We start from the raw sequence: 20124 nt of genomic DNA, 5'->3' as shown, positions 1-20124 counted from the left end.
TTACAGATCACTACCAAGACACTGAGTCAGAAAAAAGGAAAGAAAAAAGGAAACATATCTTTTTATTGGTAGTTTCCTGAAAGGAACAAATGAATCATTAATCGAGGTTTACCAGATACCTGTAAGGTTTATTCATCTGTAATACTAGTAATAATTTTACTGTCAAGTCAGTAATACACATTGAAACTAAGCCATCAGGTTAGTGGAGAGAGAGGCATACAGTAGTGATGTGAATAGGCTGGCTCTACTTGCTTAAGCCCAAACTATTAGCCAATCAATAATCATGAAGCGCATAATAGCTTACAAAACATTATAGCTAAAGTGATAGCTGGTCTAAGTTGGATTACAAAGATAAAGTTATGAGCAGGGCACTGGTGAATTTTTTTTTTTTGCATTAGCTTTATACTGAAAGATTTTCTAGTGTCAGTGTGTTCCCTTCTGCATCTCCCTCAGCTGCTCTCTTAGCAGCTGTTTTAGCAGCAGCAGCTAGCAGCTGATTAGCTTCTTGATATCCTCTCTCTTATCCTATTTTTATTCGCAGTAGGTGTTTTTAGGTTTTTTTTGAGTGATGTATATGAAGCCAGTCAGATGAAATGGAGCATTTTGGCAGCTTATGATGAAGTAGGTGGAGACCAAAAAAAGAACCAAAAGAAGAGTCACCAGAAGTGCAACTCAAAATGCTAGTTGCTAGCTGCTAGTATCTGCCTCAATCGGTTAATTTTAACTATTCAAAATTGAATCTATCTTCTGTCTTCTTTTTGCTTTCTTTCTCACCCTTAGCCAGCCAGCCATAATAAATTAGTGAGGAAAGCCAGATAAATTTAGTTTCAGTGTTAGCTATATAGCTAGCAAGTTGTAACCTCGTGGTGTTATTGAGTTGTGTGGATATGTACAGGCGAGAATAGCTTTTCCTAAAAAATTAACTAAATTTCTATACAGATGACACTGTTGTGTGACTGTGTGGCAGCAGTCAGACAGCAAATCATCTCTTTTCAAAGTTAGCTTTTTAGCTCACTGACTGAGCCATCTCAGGTTTTTAATAGGCACACCAGTGTTAAATCTTAAATTTATATAGTAATGCATCAATGTCTCCACCTGAACCTACAGAGTATGCTTGTTTCCATGCAGACAGAGAGGAATAGTCAAATATTATGAAGGCCTTTTGCAAACACTGTATCACTGAACTTGCAATGCAATGCAACCAGCCACTGCAAACAGAAACATGGTCCTAAATCCATCCTAGAACATTCTGGACCATCTGGACTGAGGCCCATTTGCAGACCTCAGAGTCAGAGAATAAAAGATCCAAAGACTTGGTGTGAAAGGATGTGTTTTCTCAGTAACGAGCTCATTGAATATCATTTGCTTTGAATACGTGAGCGAGCATCTGAGATCAAAGCTCGCATTCCGCGACAGTCGTGCACGTGTGTGTTTTGTGTGTGTACTTGTCTGCTGTGGAGGGGGCGAAGAGGATGCGACCGTGTGTTTGAGATCGTAATCTTGCTCACGCATGTTTGTGTGTCACTGCATGTGTGCATGCATGTGTGTGATTCTTGTTTGCCACTGCCTCTCTGCACCACAGCAAACTGTCAGCTCACTGTAGCATACACAATTTCTCCTTCCTCCTTTTTCTCCCACATCCTCTACCCCCGGCTTCTGCCGTCTTCTGTCTCTCCATCTCATCCTATCTCCTTCTTTCTTTCTCTTCCTTTTCTTGTCTCTCTTTTTTTTTAAATCTTTCAGTCTCCATTTCTCCCTTTTCTTTGAAATTTTAATCACTCAGTAAAGAGGCATGCATTTCAATGTGAAATGGGATTCTGCTACAGATTGAGAGAGCTGAGGCAATACAGGGACGAGGGGGGAGGGTTGCATGTGTGCATGTGTGTGTGTGAGAGGGAGAGAGAGGAGTAGAGACAGTGATTGTGGTCTCACAGTTTGTACTAAAGAGAATGATTAATCCCAGCCTTTGATTCTGCATTCATCTAACGGGATGTTGCAGCAGGAGCGTGTACTGCTACATGTGTGTGTGTGTGAGATTCTGCACAAGCATGTGTTAGCTTGCACATGCAGGCCTGGATTACTGTGTGCTCTGAGCAAGCATGGGTCTTGCGTGTTATTCTCTATGGATGTGCATACTGTATATCTGTATACTCATTATATACTCGAGTGTGACGCACACGTGCACTTTTCTGTGTGTGTGCATGCACCCATCTGCCTGTAGAGTATCCGCACTCTGATCTGTGGGAGTGCAGAATGAGTAATACTGTACATGTACCACTTTTTCTAAGGAACATTATTAGCTATTTTTATATGGAGTTTACGCTGGTGCTCACCGCTCTTAGCCAGCCACCACTGAGCTCTTACTCTGAGCTACACTACTCACTGCTATGCATCCTCAAACACTCCACTCTGCACACACCAGGCTCACTCCCAGGAGGCTGGAAATGACAGCCTTTGTAATTTCATGTGCAGTTTTGAATGTTGTAATCTTGATGAAATCTGTCTGTTGTGGAGCTGTGAGGGAGAGCACTGATTGTAATAGAGGAAAAGGCTCTATCCTTGGATGACTTAGATCAGTTGATATTTCTTTTTTATGTTCACAGTGAGTTAATCGTGCAAAAACACGCTGTAGAATGAATATATGACTTTACTGTGCTATATTTTCAAACTTGTTTTTTTGGTTTTTTTTATACCTTCTAATATGCCATATTAGAAGCCCTATATCAGTGACGGTGACATCTTTTCCTAATTTTACCAATTTCATATGCCGATGTTCCCGTTTTCTGATTGCTACAAGAATAAAAATGTCTTGAATGCAAACATAAGTCTTTTTCAACCTTTCTGTTGTAACAGTTTGCTTCACTTTGTTGTTTTTCAGATGACGTTCATCATGTTTGATGCTACTGGAGCCTTTCACTAACCGAAAGGGCAAAACACATCCCTTTTTAAGCTTTTAATCTGAAAGTATATTCCAGTTGCTTTTACTTTACCAACAAGTAAAAGCTATTGGAATTAACTAGTAAATGACGACAATATTTGTACATAAAAGATGCAAGTAATAAAATTAATTGAGCTTTTCCCATCAATTTAACTTCAGTTTTTATCAATAGTGCAGCCCAGTGAAATTTAGCACTACAAACATTATTCAAAAGCCTTTCAACACTTTCCAGAGGTCCGAAAACTCGCGTTTGATTATTTGTTACAGTAGCAGAATATCACAGCCCATTGTTCCTTCAGTGGGCTGGTTTCAGTCATTATGCAAATGTACTGTTTATAAGATTGGGGAAACCTGCAGTCAGCTGAGACTGAAGAAGTCACTTGGACTTGGAGTGACGAAACGTTTCTCCCAGAAAACGCTACGTCCAGATGAACAGAATCAACTTTTGGAGATTTATTTTCCTGGATGATTGAGAATGCATCAAGACGTAGCAGAATATAGTTAGAAACTGGCATCTAGGGAATGATGATGGTCTAATCTAGCCATGAAGCCTACAGGTTGATGCCGGGGTGGTGGATGGGTTGAAAGAGCAAGCAGCAATGCAGGGCAGTAGTGGCAGCATTGACATATCAGCGGGAAATATGGGAAATTTACAGCTTAAATAGACCAGCAAATCGGGATGGTGTGTTTGCCATATTGCATGAGGGGAGGCGTGTAATGCACCAACCGCTGTCTCCCAAAAAATATTTTTTTGATGCAACATTACACCTAACAACATCTGCAAACAGCTCGCATATAGTGGGAACTCAAGAGCTGAACTCATAGTGTTTGTGCAGAGGAACACTTGGAGCTCTACAAATAAGATTTAGTTGATAGAAAATGACAACCATCTTCTTGAAGATGTTTGTTTTTGTGGGTGGCTATGGCTCCAGAGGTGGAGCAGGGTATCTAATAGTTTGAGGGTTGTTGGTTTAATTCCTGGTTGTTCTAGTCTGCATGCCAAAGTATTCTTGAAGAAGATACTGAACTCTGAGTTGCTCCTGATGAAATCATCAGAGAAAACACTTAAATGTAGGGGAAAATTCTTGGGTTAATGGGACATGTTGTACAAAGCACTTTAGGTGCTTCAGTACAATGGAAAAGTGTTATATTGGGGTGAGCCAGTCCTTTTAATATTCTAAAAGATGCAGGATATTAAAGCAGCAAGAGACGTTTCTTTTTAGTTTTATTTGATTATATTGTATCCATGTTTTCATGTTGTTTAGGCCAAATTGTGATGCTATATGCATACATTGCATAATGTTGCAACAGAGCAACATTTTTCCAGTCCTTCTGCTGCTGTAGCTTGTCTGCTTTAAAGTTTCATCTCTTGTGTGTTCAGAGATGGATGCCTTGGTTGTGGCGATTGGTTGTTTGAGCCCCTGTTTCCATCCTATTAGGTCGAAGCACTCTGACCAATCTTCCCTTGGATCTCTGGTATCAACAAGGCATTTTCACCATTCCCTGCAAAGCTTAGAGATGGTTATGCGGGAAAATCCAAATAGATCAGCAGTTCCTGAAATACTCAGACCTGCCCGTCTGGCACCAACACTTAAATCACCTTTGGCTGATTAGAGAGTGGTCAGTGAGTGTGCACAATATACAATAACTTGAACTTCATTAAATTAAACAAGGGATTCAGAACAACAGGGTATCTTTGCTGATTTCAAAGCACTTTTTTAGTTATGTAGCTCCATTAACCATATTAATGGCCTCCTATGAACTCTAGTTTTCTTTCAGTTTCAGAAGAAACTTGCAAATTTATTTCTTTGCAAGCTCTTATTTTGAAATTACCATGAAGGAGTGGGTTTCATTAATGACAAATTGAAATTGACTGGAAGAAAAAAGCAAGATTACTGTAATTTATTTGTGAATGAGTATGAAATTTATATTATTTGTTGTACAAACATTACACAATATAAGTTTTACGTGCTCATTTGAAACTCAGCAGCTTTATTAGAAAATAATTACAAACTTTCAGGTTACGCGGTTCTTTGTTCACGTGAGATACACCCACACACACACACTTTGTCACATCTTAACACTTAGATGGGTTTACATCATCACAAAGCTTCTAAACGCTTTGTCACACCGGTAACGGGGAGTCTAGAGAGATGCACACAACCACTCTCTGGTGGACTCCTACTGGCAGGCGTATCCTTAACTCAGCGTCCCTCGGCAGCACTTGTCATCTGCATGTCAGCAAATCCAACCCCGTTCCTCCCACACTCGTACATTTTTTTTTTTTTCAAAAATCCCTCCATCATTGCTTCACACCCTCCGCACACACTCCCTTCTCCCAGCCGTGCACCGACCCGTGAGTCAGTAACGAGGCGCATTTCAACAAGAGTTTTCTCCCCTGACACGAACTCCTTTCGCTCAGCCATTGATCCTCACCTTCCCTCCATCACTTCATCCATCTCTTCTTCATCCCACCGCCTCCCCCCCTCCAGACTCCCTCCCTCCCCCTTGACAGGAGAGCACAGAATAATTGGAGGAGCCTTCAACAGAGGCAGTGGACAGCTTGGCGTCAGATGTTGCAAACACCATAGTCTCTCTGCCTCTTTCCCTCTCTCCCTCCTCACACTCATGGATGAGTGATGCCCATGACAGACCCCATCCTCTGAGAGCCCCTTCTGGCAATTACTACACACACACACACAACGGCAAACACACACACACACACAGACATACACTCTTTCACATCAGAGACTCCCACATCACTTAACCAGTTGTCTTCAACTAAAAGGGCCGAGCGGAAACACTCTACAGCCTCCTCTCATCAGCCTCTCAACACACACACAACTCTTAGAGGTTGTTGTTGATGACTATCTTTACTGTCTCTGCTTCTGTTGATCCATATGTGCATTATTCTACATGCAATATGTTTATGGGCTCTAAGCTCCCAGCTACTGCACTAGCACAAACACACATGCTTGCATGCAAATTTATGTCTTGTGATGTGTTTTCTAACTCTTGTAACCAAATAAGGTTAAAGTCTGTTGCAGGGGATAATAGCTGGTAGCTCCAATCTTTTATGTAACAATAAGAACTGTTTCAAGGCTTTCAATCTCACGCACTCAGTTTACAGATTAACGTGCATATGAGTTAATCTTATATGAACAGATGTTCTGGTTATAAAAACAAAACAAAACTGTTCAAATTTAAACAAAAATGCATTGTGGCTTTTTCTTGTTCCAGTTTGCTGTTCACAAAGGTAAAGCTTGAAGAGGTGTTGCTCGGCCCGGCTGCAGCCCTGCATACCTGTGAGGAGATGTTGCAACACTGGCAGAGCCGCTATGATGTCAGCCGCTCCAGGTGAGCATGCACAAGAGAGATAAACATTGGTGCTACTTTGTTTATCGTGCGCTGCAAAATGTGCATTACCGTTTAGCTCAAATAGTTTCTGTGCTGTTGTGCACGATGAGGCTGGGAGGGGGCGGCTGTCTCTGCTGCGGTGTTATTCAGTGTGTGTGTGTGTGTGTGTGTGTGTGTGTGTGTGTTCACGCATTAATGCTTTTTCTGATATAATGTTCTACCTGTGACCTGAATGGTTTTGAGATGTTGACCTTTTTCATGTTTTGAATACCAGAACTGGCAGACAGCAAAGCTCATTATTACCCTTCATAATAACTGAACACTAAAGGCACTACCAAAACCAATACCAAAATACAAATATAAAAAAAACAAATGCAAAATTTATATTTATTTATAAATGAAGGCTGGTAGAATGATTACAGACAAAAATTTGCATGGAATTTGTATTTTCTTTGTAAAAATTTCCCATCTAACTCTTTATTTTCACATAGTTCCTGAAGGAGCTAGGAGGATGAACAACAAATATACTCTTTGCCCATTTCTTAATCAGAGTTTAGCATGAAGTCAGTTAAACATCTGGGATATTGATCTGGTCAGTTTGGCAGCAGAAGGGGTTCTCAATCAGTTTTAGCTCCTTCGTGCCATTGTTCAAGAGCTCTCTCTTGGTGGTGGGTCAGTGAAGGTCTGTAGAAGCGTATCTGAGGAGAGACACACAGGCCTCTACTGGGTAGGCAACAGCACCCTGACTGCCAATAGGTATTGGAATAAAATGCTGGTGTGGTGGGTCCTGTGTTCCTTTTGGTGCACAGCGATTCCCAGACTCATGTGACGAGAGTATGCAGGCAGCTCCTGGAGCATGAAGGAATTGATACCAACGACTGTCCCGTGCTCGCCTGACCAACATTTGGACAAAAAGTGGTGCACTAAGTTAAAGCATCAGCTAACGCTAGCTAGTTTGCTAAGCCAGGTACCTCCATAGACTCTATTTATGTATTACACAAACAAAATTATACCTAATAATAAATACTAAATGTTGACACATTAGAATTTCACCGACCAGAACACAAGCAAAATAATTTAGATGGTCCATACCTCACATCAGGTGATAATCATTGCATCCAGTACATTGGAGTGGTCCACTTCACTGACTCAAAGTAGCTGATGATGACTGACTTTTTTGAAATCTCTGTTTAAATGAGAATAAAGCTCATTTCAATAACTTCAGGTTTTAAAAAACTACATCTACTGACTCACCACTTGAATCTGATTAAAAATGGCTTCACATTTTATGACTTTTTCCAGAAATAAGGTTTAAAATATCTTTTTCCCCTGAATGTTGTGCATTTACTATGCATCCACAATGCTGAGGCTTCACTAATGGCTCAGTCAAGTGGTTCTTGAATAAATGGCATGCTGGAACTTCAGGAAGGGCAGTTTCTGCTACAGTAACAAGTATAATGCTCGACATCACACTGGTTACACTGTGAACCTCTGCATGGAAGCATGCATTAGTGTTGCTGCACAGTTAGCTCGCTAGCTCATGTTTCGTTGGCTTTTTTCTTTGACCTCTCCTTCTAACTTGATACAGAGAAAAGATGCAGGAGGAAAGAACTGAGGAAGCTAATAAACTTTAATGTGCAATTTTTGAAAGACTGCATTTATTAAGGAAAAATGTGTATTTTTAAAAATGGACAAATACTTTTCAGAACAATGTAATTTAAGCTAGCCTAGCCATTTCAAAATGTTTAACAATATCTCTCTCTCTCTCTCTCTCTCTCTCTCTCTCTATATATATATATATATATATATATATATATATATATATATATATATATATATATATATATATATTCATAACCCATTCTGATTTAAAATACTGATTTAAGAGTCGACCATTTCCTGACTTATTTTTCCTTTATGTTGCCTTCATGTTAAAAGTGAGTCATTGACACTTTTTAGCTTTAGCATAACCTTTAGCATAGCAAAATGCTAAAAGCAGAAGGAGGACCTGGCTATCGCACACCTTTGCTTTTCCTTTTCATTATTAGCAAGCGAGCTGTAATACACAAATTATGTGTATTAAAGCCAATTTATTTAAGATGGACTTGATCATTTCAGTCACAGGTGGAATCTCACGGATAAAAACAAAAACAGTACATGTGAATGTCCTCTCTGATGTGTTACAGTGAGACAGATGACAGCAGCAGTATACCGATGCCTGAGAGGACAGAGGTCAGCCCCAGCGGCAGGAAACCCTCCATCCACCTCACCCTGCCTGACTTCCAGGACGCCTCCACTGGTCTGTTCTCTCGCTTGCTCAAATCTTTTAGAAAGGACATGTCACTGTGCATATTTGGATTGCAACATGCCGGATTGATTAGTTTAAGTTAAACACATCCTGCTCTGTCTATGGCTTTGGGTAAATAGCAGTGAGAAAGGTGAATTTGTAGGTCAGTCTAAATCCCCCAGCTTTTGACCTATTCTGGATTAAAAGCCCTGTTTGCTTGTCTGCAACCGGTAGTTCCAGAAACCAGATGTGCTGTTTAAATATCAATGATGTGACTCACACCTGTGTTTAGAGCAGGATCTGCAACCTGCACATTTAGTGTTCAGGGATTCAGGACATTATAGTTACTGGCTTTGAAATATTTTACTTTTTTTTTTTGTCTCTACGGAAGAAAACACAGTTTCTGTCTGCTTCTCATCAATGCTAACATATGCATATTCATTGTTCAGGTTGTAAATCACCACTTTAGTGTTTAGTTGGTTTAATGTGCAAGATGAGGAAACATTTGCAGCACTAACAGCTCCCATTTCTTACCTATGATCCTGCTTCAGGTTCACAGAGTCCTTCGTCAGTTGCACTATCCCGTCTTGAAGCGGCTCTGTCCGAGGTGTCAGACCTCAGCTCTACCCGTCGCCATGGGCCCACCTATATTTGGACCATCCTGGAACGCATTTGGCTGCAGGCTGGTATGAGAGCGCACACTTGAATGAAAATGATATTTCAGAAATTATTGTGGTTGGGATCTTTTGGGATTTGAACCTCTTTTCATCCTCATCTGAGATACAAGGTCAGCCCATATCATGGAACCATGTTGGGGTCCATGTGCTTTAACTTACTGGTGAACTAAAAATGAAATAAAGACGAAGCTTGCATTAACTTTGCTGGACAAATGAATCAGATTCAATGTTTTATCCTAGTGATCTGAAGCCCAACAGTAAGAAACCATTTCAGTCGTCCAGTTTTTTTTAAATGAAAGCTATGAAGTAGACAACGAGGCCACAGCTCAGCAAAGCATGACAGTGTTTTCATGAGCAGCACCTGTCTGCTAAAACACCATGCTAACACGTTAGCTGATAGATTACCTTGTTCACACTGCTGGTTCATGCTAATGTTTATCAGTAAGCACTAAAGCCAGTCTGCAGCTTGTGTAATGAATTTAATCAACCGATTAAAAAAGATTGTGACACAATGACAAACCTAAATTAAAAGCTCGAGTTTACTAAAGTCCCTTTTCCATTAGTACCTACTCACCCAATGTGAGTGGTTGTTGTTATAGTAATGTGTCTGAGCATCCGGTGATCCACGAACGCTTAAACAAAGGTGGATGTATACCTGCTGGTTGGTCTGTGGCTTTTCGTCTGACTCAGGGACCTCAGCGTTGTTGGTGGTTTTGATTTTCGTGAAGGAGACGCTCTCATGACTCACTGAGGGATTCCCCGACCAGCCAATTGTTGGCATGCAGTCTGATGATGTCACATTTTAGTACCTGCTCAGATCGCTTATAACCCCGGCCGAGCAGGTACTATTTTAGTATCTGGTACCAGGTACTGTTATCTAATGGAAAACCCTTAAAACCGTAGTGAACCGTGCCGAGTCAATCCGAGTAGGTACTAATAGAAAAGGGGCTTTTAAGCAACATGAATGACTGAAGCAAATTACTGGTAAACTGTTTGATAGTTATTGAAAACCTAAAGCTTACATTGTTGACTTCATGCTGAGGCAAATATTAGGGGACCTTCAAAGTAAGTAGTCTTCATCCTGCGGCAACCATGAAAAATTCTGTGGTAGTCCTTTCAGTGAACTTCGACCAATGTCATAGATCTGCCTCGCTTTCTCTAGAACAGAGCGATCACATCCACGTCGAACGTGTGGAGATTTTAGTTCCTTTATGTTACTATGCACTGTAAAAGGAGCATTTGAGTTGTAGTTGACATAAAGTATTGTTATAAATAATTCTCCATGATGCTCTTTTAATTTAGAGCAGCTTGTGGCATAAATCATACAGTGTGTGGCAGTCTAAGAAGTTATCTAAGTACTGTGCGTAAGTCTTTCTGGTGATGTCACAGAGCAGTACCAGTACCTGATACCACAACAGGGCATACTCTTCAAAATAAAACAGGAAGTAACTGGAAATGGCAGCTGAGTTAAATCACTCAGACACCAGATGCAAATGTGTCTTTACAGTAATTGCCTCAATAGCTATTGAAACATTCGACTATGTGTCAGTGATGACCTCACCAAAGAAATCCAGGCTACCCTACAGTAAATACAAATACAATCTCCGCTGGCACCTTTTAATGAATGTGCGATGTTACAGTGAATGAAAGCTGCGCAGCCTCGCTGTCTTCCAACGCCTTGCTGACCTGTTTATCAGCTCAGATGAGTTTCAGTCGCTCAAGGGAGTGAGACACTGTTTGTGCGTTCGGTTTATTGTGAGCATGCGTTTTTGTTTCGGGCACAACAGTCACTGAAATTCTCAGAGAATATTAATTTTGCTACATGCGAAAGCCCGGAGAACGCAGCGTTACAGTATAGCAGATTTTTGGAAGATAACGTCTATTTGCAGGCTTGTTGGTGTTTAAAATGAAATAGCTGAATAGTTGACACTGACGTGTCTTGGCGCTTAAATACATTTGGCCACTGCTCTGTTAAGGAGACAATGCCCAGTTATCCATATTGTTGTTGCCTCCACCCTTCTTCACACATAAAAGAGCAGAGCATGAGCAGGAAATGAAGGCCGAGGATCTGTTGCACTTGGCTTGAGTGGATGAGCCATGAGAGGCAAGAATGGAAATGCACACAGCGAAGATGCCTTTGCTGTATTCGATGCTTTACGATGGAAGATAAGATAAGATAACCTTTATTAGTCCCACACGTGGGAAATTTGTTGAAGAGGGGTTGAATGGAGCCAAGCGGTCACGTCCCCCGTGGCTTTGTGTAATCTGAAGGTTATTTTCTATGTGTAACCTCTGAGCCTCTGCTATTCATCTGCTGAGAGCAGTGTGTGTGTGAGAGAAACCAAGGGTGTGGCCCCTGGCTCAAGGCTGGACACCAATCCCCCCCCTTCATTCTTTCATAGCATTCCTCTTCTCATCGGTCACTTCCTCTTCTTATCTTACATTCTCTTTGGCCTAACAGAAAAACGCACACACACACACACACACGGCTCTTTAAAAGGAATACATTTAGCAGTATGTGAGACTCGCATACTTAGCTCTAAACATATAAATATTCTCTGTGCATGCAGGCACTGATCTAACAGTTTTTTCCTATGAGCAGCAGGAGAAAGTCTTACATAATCGCTCACTGAAACCTTTTTCCCCAAAATGAAGCCATGAAAAGGAACCCTGAGGCAGCTGAAAGGGTTTTTGTTTTTTTTCTTCCATTTTTTTGTTTTCTCATCTTGCAGAGGTAGCATGCGTGCACTAAGTATTTCCCATCTGTGCATCTCTGAGACACAGGTAAACAAACAAAACATCCGCTACCAAACACACACATGGGTTCTCTGCGCTCGGGAGCAGACGGCTCTCTCGGTGTATTTGCACAACAGCCCTCTCTGTAACACGGGCGCACAATGCTGTCAGTGTTTTAGAGCTGAAGGGTTTCCTTCTCAGGGTTTCTCTGCATGTTGACCCCAATGTCCTCTCACGTAAATGATTGACGGGTCCCGCTGAAGCGTCCGGTCCGCACATTGGTCGGCTCCAGCTGAGGGGGCAGGTCCTGTGGTCAGCTCTTATTTTTGAGGTCTTATTGGAGAGTAAAGTGCTTGTGGGCGTGATTCTGACTTTGTGTGTGTGTAAACATTTGTGTGTGGGGTTTGTCCTCATCTTCTCAGCAGCAAAGAAAGGAGGCAGGCAGCTTTAATATGTGATGGCCATATTAGGCAACAGCTTCATGACTTTCAGCCACTACATCGCTCCGACTCTCACTTTCATGGTTTGTGTGTGTGTGTGTGTGTTTGTGTGTGTGGTTGTGTGTAGTATTTGAGCACTGCACAGTTATTATTTTTACATGATGCTGCTGAACTCACAGCAAAGTTCATCACAGTCACTGTCACAGGGTTACTCAGGGCATTAATACTCTTATTCTCCTCTTTTTCTTTCTCTGGCTCGCCATCTTTGCTTCATCACTTCCTTTCTTTTATTGTTTTCCCTCCTCTGTCATTCTGTCCTTTTTCTTTCCCCCCTCCACCTCTTTTCCTCTCTTGACCTTTTCACCTTTACTTCTCTCTCCGTGTCATCCTGCAGGAGAGCTGTTCATGGCAGACAGTCGGCTTAAGGAGGCTCAGTTCTGTATAGCCGAGGCCAGTTCGCTCTTCCCCAACTCTCACTCTGTGCTGCTGCAGCGGGGCCACCTGGCCGAGCTCCGGGGCCACCTGGACGAAGCCAAAGGCCTGTATGACGAGGCCCTGGCCATGCATCCTACAGGAGAACGGATACTGGTGCACACGGTGAGAGACAGCGGATGCTTTAGAGGCTGCAAAATCAAGTTAGAACTTATGTAACGCTCTGCTCTTTCAAGTGTCACACATGCAAACATGGTGTTCAGTATCCTCTCTCACACACATGCACACAAACACATGATTGGCTACAGTGACATGTTTAAATGCTATAATTGAGTAAATTAAATCAAAACTGATGTAATATGCAAGCGGAACATGTGCAAACACTTATTTGATGTCTGCTAAAAACACACACACACACACACACACACATATATATTAATGAAATATTTGCAGTGCTTTTAGTTGACTGAGCTAAGTTATATAAAAGTGTACTTCATGCGAGATCTTTTACATTTGGACTTGCTGTGGATTAGCTCACACGCTCTGACTCAGACAGTGTAGGGCTGTTTAATGACGTTAAACGTTTTCTCAAATTCACCAAGTTCAATTACGTCACAGTTAAATTGCATCAGCTGCCTTCAGCCTTCATAAACATGCCTCCCAAAGAGTAAGAAAAGGCTTTCCTCCCAACAACAACAGCAATACGTGTAGATTAAAGTACATTTCAGAGGACTTTTGTCAGTCAGACTAAACCATGTCCCACTGTGGTCACATGTTCATACATACACAGTAGCAACATGGCAGTGTGCGCACACATTTTTAATTTGATATTTAAACCATTTTTTAAATTATTATATGGATTTTAGTCCATCTGATCAAACAACTAAAGACAGGACTCAAGACACAGATGAATTTGAGCTCTTAGCACTTTTATATTCAGTTACTGCCACGGGCTCAAGAGTTGGGAGTTCGCCTTGTAATTGGAACGTTGCCGGTTCGAGCCCCGGCTCGGACAGTCTTGATCGTTGTGTCCTTGGGCAAGACACTTCACCTACCGCCTACTGGTGTTGGCCAGAAGGGCCGATGGCGCGATATGGCAGCCCCGCTTCTATCAGTCTGCCCCAGGGCAGCTGTGGCTACAACTGTAGCTTGCCTCCACCAGAGTGTGAATGTGAGAGTGAATGGGTGGATGACTGGATGTCTAAAGCGCTTTGGGGTCCCTAGGGGGGACTAGTAAAAGCGCTATACAAATATAGGCCATTTACCATTTTAAACTATAACCTATACACTATATATTAACAAAAGTAATCACTCACCCATACAAATCATTGAATTCTTGTTTTCCAGTCACATCCACTGGCTGACCTCATCAATGTGCTTCTGGGAGAACGGTCAAAAACTTCAATAAAGCCTTCCCAGATTAAGCTGTTATATCACATTTCGACATCATTTTAAACCCTATAGATTATGAATGTGACGTCACTCAAGCTCATGTGTGTGTGAATGCAGACGAGTGAATACTTTTGCCAGTATAGTGTACATAAAATAAAGCGGCTGCGGATTTACTTTAAACCTGCAAACCAGCAGGCGGCGACTGCTCTGAATGCAAAAATGAAGACAGATTCTGTTGTGGTTTCTCACAGGATGCGACTTGCACATTGCATGAGAGCTGTCTGCCGTGCTGGATGTGGTACAATCACTGGCTGATAGAGGAGAATGTGCATTTGCCCGACTGGTTGGCAGTGGTTCCTAGAGGTTGCTGGCTCTCACTGGGTGAAATCGGATTTAAAGAAGGTGCTCCACCAAAAAAACAAAACAAAAAACCCTACAGTGATTGCTTTGGTTGCTAACAGATTGCTACAGTTGGCTGCGTTTGTCTAGGCGAGTGGTAGTACAACTTAAAAAAGTGTGGCACAAATCAGAAATGGAGAAGGTTCGCTTTCAAAGTAAAAGTTTTGCTCCACAGATATAGTCATGTTTAAGGAGTTTTACTTCTTAAACATGACTGGTGAACAGTCTCCATTTCCTGTTTGTTTTGCACTTTTCACAGTTTCATTAGAGCTCGGAGAGTAGCTGGACAGTGTTTGTAGACAAGGACTTTGCTTCCATTCAAACTACAACCACTGCATTATGTTAGCAAGCTAAGCAATAACGAGGATGTTTTCACCAACCCATGCAGGAACACACATTTCTCCCTAGTGACAGATGGTTGCCAGGAGGAACACTTTCCGTCTCTATGATTATGTGACTTCCTAGCGACTCCCATCAACCTGCAGCAACCACTTGCAATCATTCAAGGAATTTTCCCCTCGTGATGGGTGCTTGCCACATACTCGTGGACCTGTCTGTGCATGTTCTCACTCCCAAAGTGTAACATTTTACGCTAGGTGACAAATCGTTGATATATTACGCTTCCGGGCACCCAACATGTCCCTATATGACGAGATCGGAAAAATGAGGAAACATGAGAACCGTTTGGAATGAATTTACACATGCTTGTTCATTTTACTTAAATCACTTTGTAAAACACTGTCTAACATCATTAAAGTTCTGGTTAATGTTAGGGATAAGGTTAGGGTAAGGGCTGGATTACATGGCTGGAACGAGTAGAGTCATTCTACTGGATTTCATCCATAACCAGGCGTGTAGCATAAGAACGCAGAAGGTTTTGCATTCGCCTCTGGAGTGACAACGGGCTGGTCTGTAGGCCAGTATGACTGGCTTTTTCTTTTCATTTGAGCTTAAATTGTTGACTGTCACACGTCAGAAATGGTGGAAGAGTAACGTCACGTGGTTAGAGGTTATGCGTCTGCAAAACCTAAGTAGGAATCTGTGTGAAAGCAGCCCTCAGCTTCATCTATGACCACAGAACACTTTTCTGACGAGTTTATGGTCTCATAGACACAGCTTGAAGCTTCACAGCAGGACTTTGCAAACCAGTGGGTGATGTTGCCTTTATCATAAAGGCTATAATTGTAACAGATGCTCATTAGCTGCTAATATTAGCAATGGTAGCTTCTTTGCTCTTTTAGAAGCAAAACAAATCCCTCATGTTTCAAACAGCTGTAGATTATATTAGCCTCAGAAACTTAGTTGTACTGCAAGTTAATTTGGAATTTTCTTGTTTAACTAAGCGCATTTTTTAAAAGTTTGCCATGTGCTGCTAATAGTACTTATACTGTTATAAGTATAGTACACTTATACTGCCTAATACTGTTCATACTGTAATCGTGTAGTCTTTCTCTCCTCTGTGGCGTGCTGTACTGTGTCATTGTCAGAACTCTGAGTGGTTCAGTCCTATTTCTTGCGGTGCGTTGCTGTCGTCCTCTGAGACGGGCCAATTTGTTGCAGGCAAACCTGAAATTTCAGAAAATAGAAGCAAACAAATTTCGCTCCATCACCAGCAAATGAAAAATAGCGCTTAAAGACTCACTCTCTCTTTCCTGATCGCTCCCCCACATTTCTTTCATCCCAGCAGATCCTCTTTCTCTCTCACTGCCGCACTGTAAAGATCCTCTCTCGCCCACTTCCACCCACTCCCTCGCTTCTCTCTCGCTCTCTCAGTCTGTCTTCCAGATGATCCACAGGATTAACCACAGCTCTTCTGACCTTTGAACTGACTCTGTTGTCACAGTGAACGAACCAGAGAGGGATATTCCTCAAATCCAAGACGCAGCACTCGACACTCACACACACACACACACACAATGACTGCGGTCTCCATAGTGACCGGAGATGTGCTGGCTGATATCACTTTAGCCTTCTTGTGACCACATAAGGCTAGTGCTTTTGCTCCTACAGCGCACTTTTGGATGCAAGTGCGTGTGTCTGTGTGCGTAGAAGTGCAGTCCCACTGGGTTAGACAGAGGTACGCTTCTCTTCCATATTTGGCCTGTGGGAGAACCAATCCCAGGGGGTGAGAAGTTGAAACAAAGCCAGCTGGCAGCGTCCGTCTCTGGGTCTCTTACAGGACAGATGTGTTCTCAGTCTGAGTGTTTGAGTACGTGTACGCATGTGCATGTGTTCAGGCATGACTGTGTTTGTGTATGCCAGCCTTCCTCCATGGATTTGGAGCACATGTGGACTACTTGGGCTTCCTTTTTTTAAGTAAACTATATGTGTACACTTGGACAGAGGCACACATTGTAATAGGCACAAATTGACCCAAATACAAAAATTCTGCTTGTAGAACACTAAAGTTTATGGACGATACTATGTTAGGCATGCTAATGTAGGGTTGCAGTAAATAACTGCATTCTTGCATTGTTATGGAGCCTGTGGGACCATGTGTGGGACATTTTTTTTGGAGCTTCGCCCATATTTGTGATTTGCATCAGCCGGCCAGAAATGAGCCTACAGTTACTCTGTGGCGCTGTGCAGCTCTGCGTTCATCCATTTATTTTTACACAGTATCTGCTGTGGACATTTTGTGTGCCAGTGGCCCATTTTCTGCTGTGCCTTAAGGGGAATTCTTAAGATATTCTTGGTAGATATTCTTACACCTCAGTTATTATTCTGCAAAAGTACCTACTGTACTTTCCATGAATGTCCTTAAGATGTTTTCATGGTAACTAAACTTTAAAGATGTAACCTTTCTGTGGCTCAACAGTTAATGTGATCTGATATTTATTGTGGAAATGCAATTTCATTATGAGCCTGTTTGCAAGTGGTTTCCGTGGGCTTATCATGCGTGCCCAGTGTGTACTGCACTGTCTACATTGCTTTCACTAGAAGATCGGGGGCCTTTCTTAAGGTCATTTAAGCTGCATATAAACTGTAAAAGATACGTTGCTTCCAGATTTAGGAGTGAAGCCAGTGCATAACTGCCATAAACATGTAATGTTTCTTACATCCAGTAGGGGGAGACTCATCGGATTGCAAGAAGCAGTGTATGTTTAGAAGTCAACAGAAAAACTGCTGCTGACTCGATCTATCCTCTCAGTAAACGCTTCCTTGCTAGTTTCACGTCTTATTTAAAACAACATGATGTTAATTTTGTAAGCTATACTCTGTTTTTTAAGTTAAAAAGTGTGACAAAGCTCAGAAGCTAGTGTCACCATTCAGCAGTCTTCTTGAAATGCTGCAGGCGTTGTCTGAATAATTTTCATTTCAAAAGTCACTGACATTAACCTGTTAGCTTCAATACAGTTCAGTTTAGTTCAGTTTTATAGATATATAATATATATATATAGATATATAAAGCCAAATCACAACAACAGTTGCCCCAAGGGGCTTTAGATTTTAAGGTAAAGACCCTACAATAATACAGGGAAAATAATCAGACGACCCTCTATGAGCGAGCACTTTGGAGACAATGGGAAGGAAAAGCTTTTTTTAAAAAAAGGAAGAAACCTCCAGCAGAACCAGGAGTTCTCCTAACAGCCTGTGAGGTTTCCACGGTGGGTTCTTGTCCTGCCTAATTGAATCCTACAGCAAGGCTTTGTGAGTCTGATGTTCCATTTGAAATCACATTTCCTCTTCAAGGAATACTTTTGTGAAAAAAAAGTTATACTGTTAGATTTAGCTAAGAGCATCAGGCCCAATCCACATGTCTGCACATTAAACCAGAATTGAAAGATGATTATGTCTGATTAGCCAAATTATCCAAAAGCCACCAAAGTTTTTCAAAGTTCTAAGACATTTTGTTTTTTACATGAGTCCTTTATAACACAGCATCGTGTAGATTTTCCACTACCCATGTTAGACGGGGAAAGGGAAATGTGAGTAAGAGAAACCCATTACTGGAATCGATGCAGAAGCTCACCAACCCATGCAATGTGGCTACCATCTTCCCTTATTCACCCGCACACCTCTTTACTCACTGCACTTCATGTTAGCATCAGCTGTGTCCACATGGTTTCTCTGTAAGAGAGGGAAAGAAACGAAGCCATCAGACAGTGACTCACTGCTCTGGTCAGCTGCTGGTTTTGGAGTATTTTTGGATGGATGGAGGGTGCGGTAGTGAGGGAAACCAGTATATGACTATAGTATAGTGTTTGTAAGTGTGCGAGTGTGTGTGTGTGAGACCAGGATTTCCAGTTTAATTTCTCAATCGCTGCAGTCCACTGGCTACAACTGAGCATGCATTACGTTTGTCTATCATGGGAGTAGCTATTACACATTTATCTGTTTGTGCTGTTAACCTCATTATGGTAAGCATTTGGTCGACTTGTGCGTATGTGTGGCATGTGCGCGTGTGTGTTTGTGTTCTGACAGTTAGCTGATCCTGAAACATGGCCCAGCCTTGCTTCCGGCGCGGTATGCAATGAATCTGACCCACTCCCATCATCCTCCACATCTCCTCTCTCCTGCTCTGTAGTGGAGCCCGCTCTGAGTCAGCCGCACACAAACGCACACTTTACTTTCGGCCCTCTCCAACGAACCCATATTCGTACACAGCTTCACATATGCATGCATACTCTCAAGGACGAAGGCTTTGCGCTCAATGAATTAATCGCGTTCCAATTATCAAATGCCCCCCCCATGCCTGTCTCACTCGCTCGCACTCTCTCTCCTCTCTGCGTGTGGGAGGGGGTGGTTGTCAGCTGATTAGATAATGCAAATACATTATTTATATCACTTTGCTCGTTCTCGCCGCTTTATGGGATTGCCTAGCAACCAGGGAAATTTATTCTATTGAGCACGACCTCTGATAACCATGGAGAGAGAGGGAGAGAGAGAGACTGACTGTATGTGAGAGAGTGAGAAGATGGGGTGGGTGAGTTGGAGGTGGTGGTGGATGTGGGGAGGGGTGCAAACAGAAAGACGATTGGGAGTTGGCTGGTGCCTCCGTTGCTATGTATGGCTCATCTGGGCTCACTTATTTTTTCCTTTTTCTTTGACGCCTCTCCTTTTTTCCCCTTCCCCCCCACCCCCCACCCCCCCTCTCTCTCTGTTATTCTCAGTTTAGCTCGTTCTTGCTCACTCACACTTCTTTCCTTCCTCTCTTTCTTTCTTTTCCTTACTTCTCAGACTCCAGTATCAACTCTGTCCTTCATTCTTTTCCTCTTTCCACGTCGGTACGTGTGTTCGTGCAAGTTTGTGCGTCGGACTTTGTTCCAGTATATATTTATATAGGCGATGTAATGTGCTGTAAGGTGAGAATGTACTTGAAGGAGTCAACCGTAGCTGCACTGTATGTGCTGCTTTTTCCCCAAACAAACACATGGTATTTTCCATGCAAACATGCCACCCAGGTGCGTGAAGATTTGTGTGGTCATATCACCCCAACAAAAGTGAAAGTAATTAATTAAAATG

General features: G+C 42.1%; 1 protein-coding gene across 4 annotated transcripts in view; it reads left to right on the top strand.

Moving 5' to 3' along the window:
• The window catches only part of ttc7a (tetratricopeptide repeat domain 7A), a 201483-nt gene that overhangs the window by 30211 nt on the left and 151148 nt on the right, over positions 1–20124 (top strand). For 3 of the 4 annotated variants that reach the window (XM_085183501.1, XM_085183503.1, XM_085183505.1), the window contains 4 exons: positions 6179–6295; positions 8482–8594; positions 9134–9268; positions 12830–13032. In XM_085183501.1, the coding sequence (XP_085039627.1) occupies positions 6179–6295; positions 8482–8594; positions 9134–9268; positions 12830–13032 (568 nt within the window). Of the gene's footprint in view, positions 1–6178; positions 6296–8481; positions 8595–9133; positions 9269–12829; positions 18525–20124 lie in introns of all 4 variants that reach the window. The other variant, XM_085183504.1, reaches the window with a different exon arrangement.

Source organism: Neolamprologus multifasciatus, chromosome 13 (assembly GCF_963576455.1).
Source record: "Neolamprologus multifasciatus chromosome 13, fNeoMul1.2, whole genome shotgun sequence".
NCBI classification, from domain to species: Eukaryota; Metazoa; Chordata; class Actinopteri; order Cichliformes; family Cichlidae; genus Neolamprologus; species Neolamprologus multifasciatus.
The sequence above is the reverse complement of the archived record's forward strand: the minus strand, read 5'-3'. Positions and strand labels throughout refer to the sequence as shown.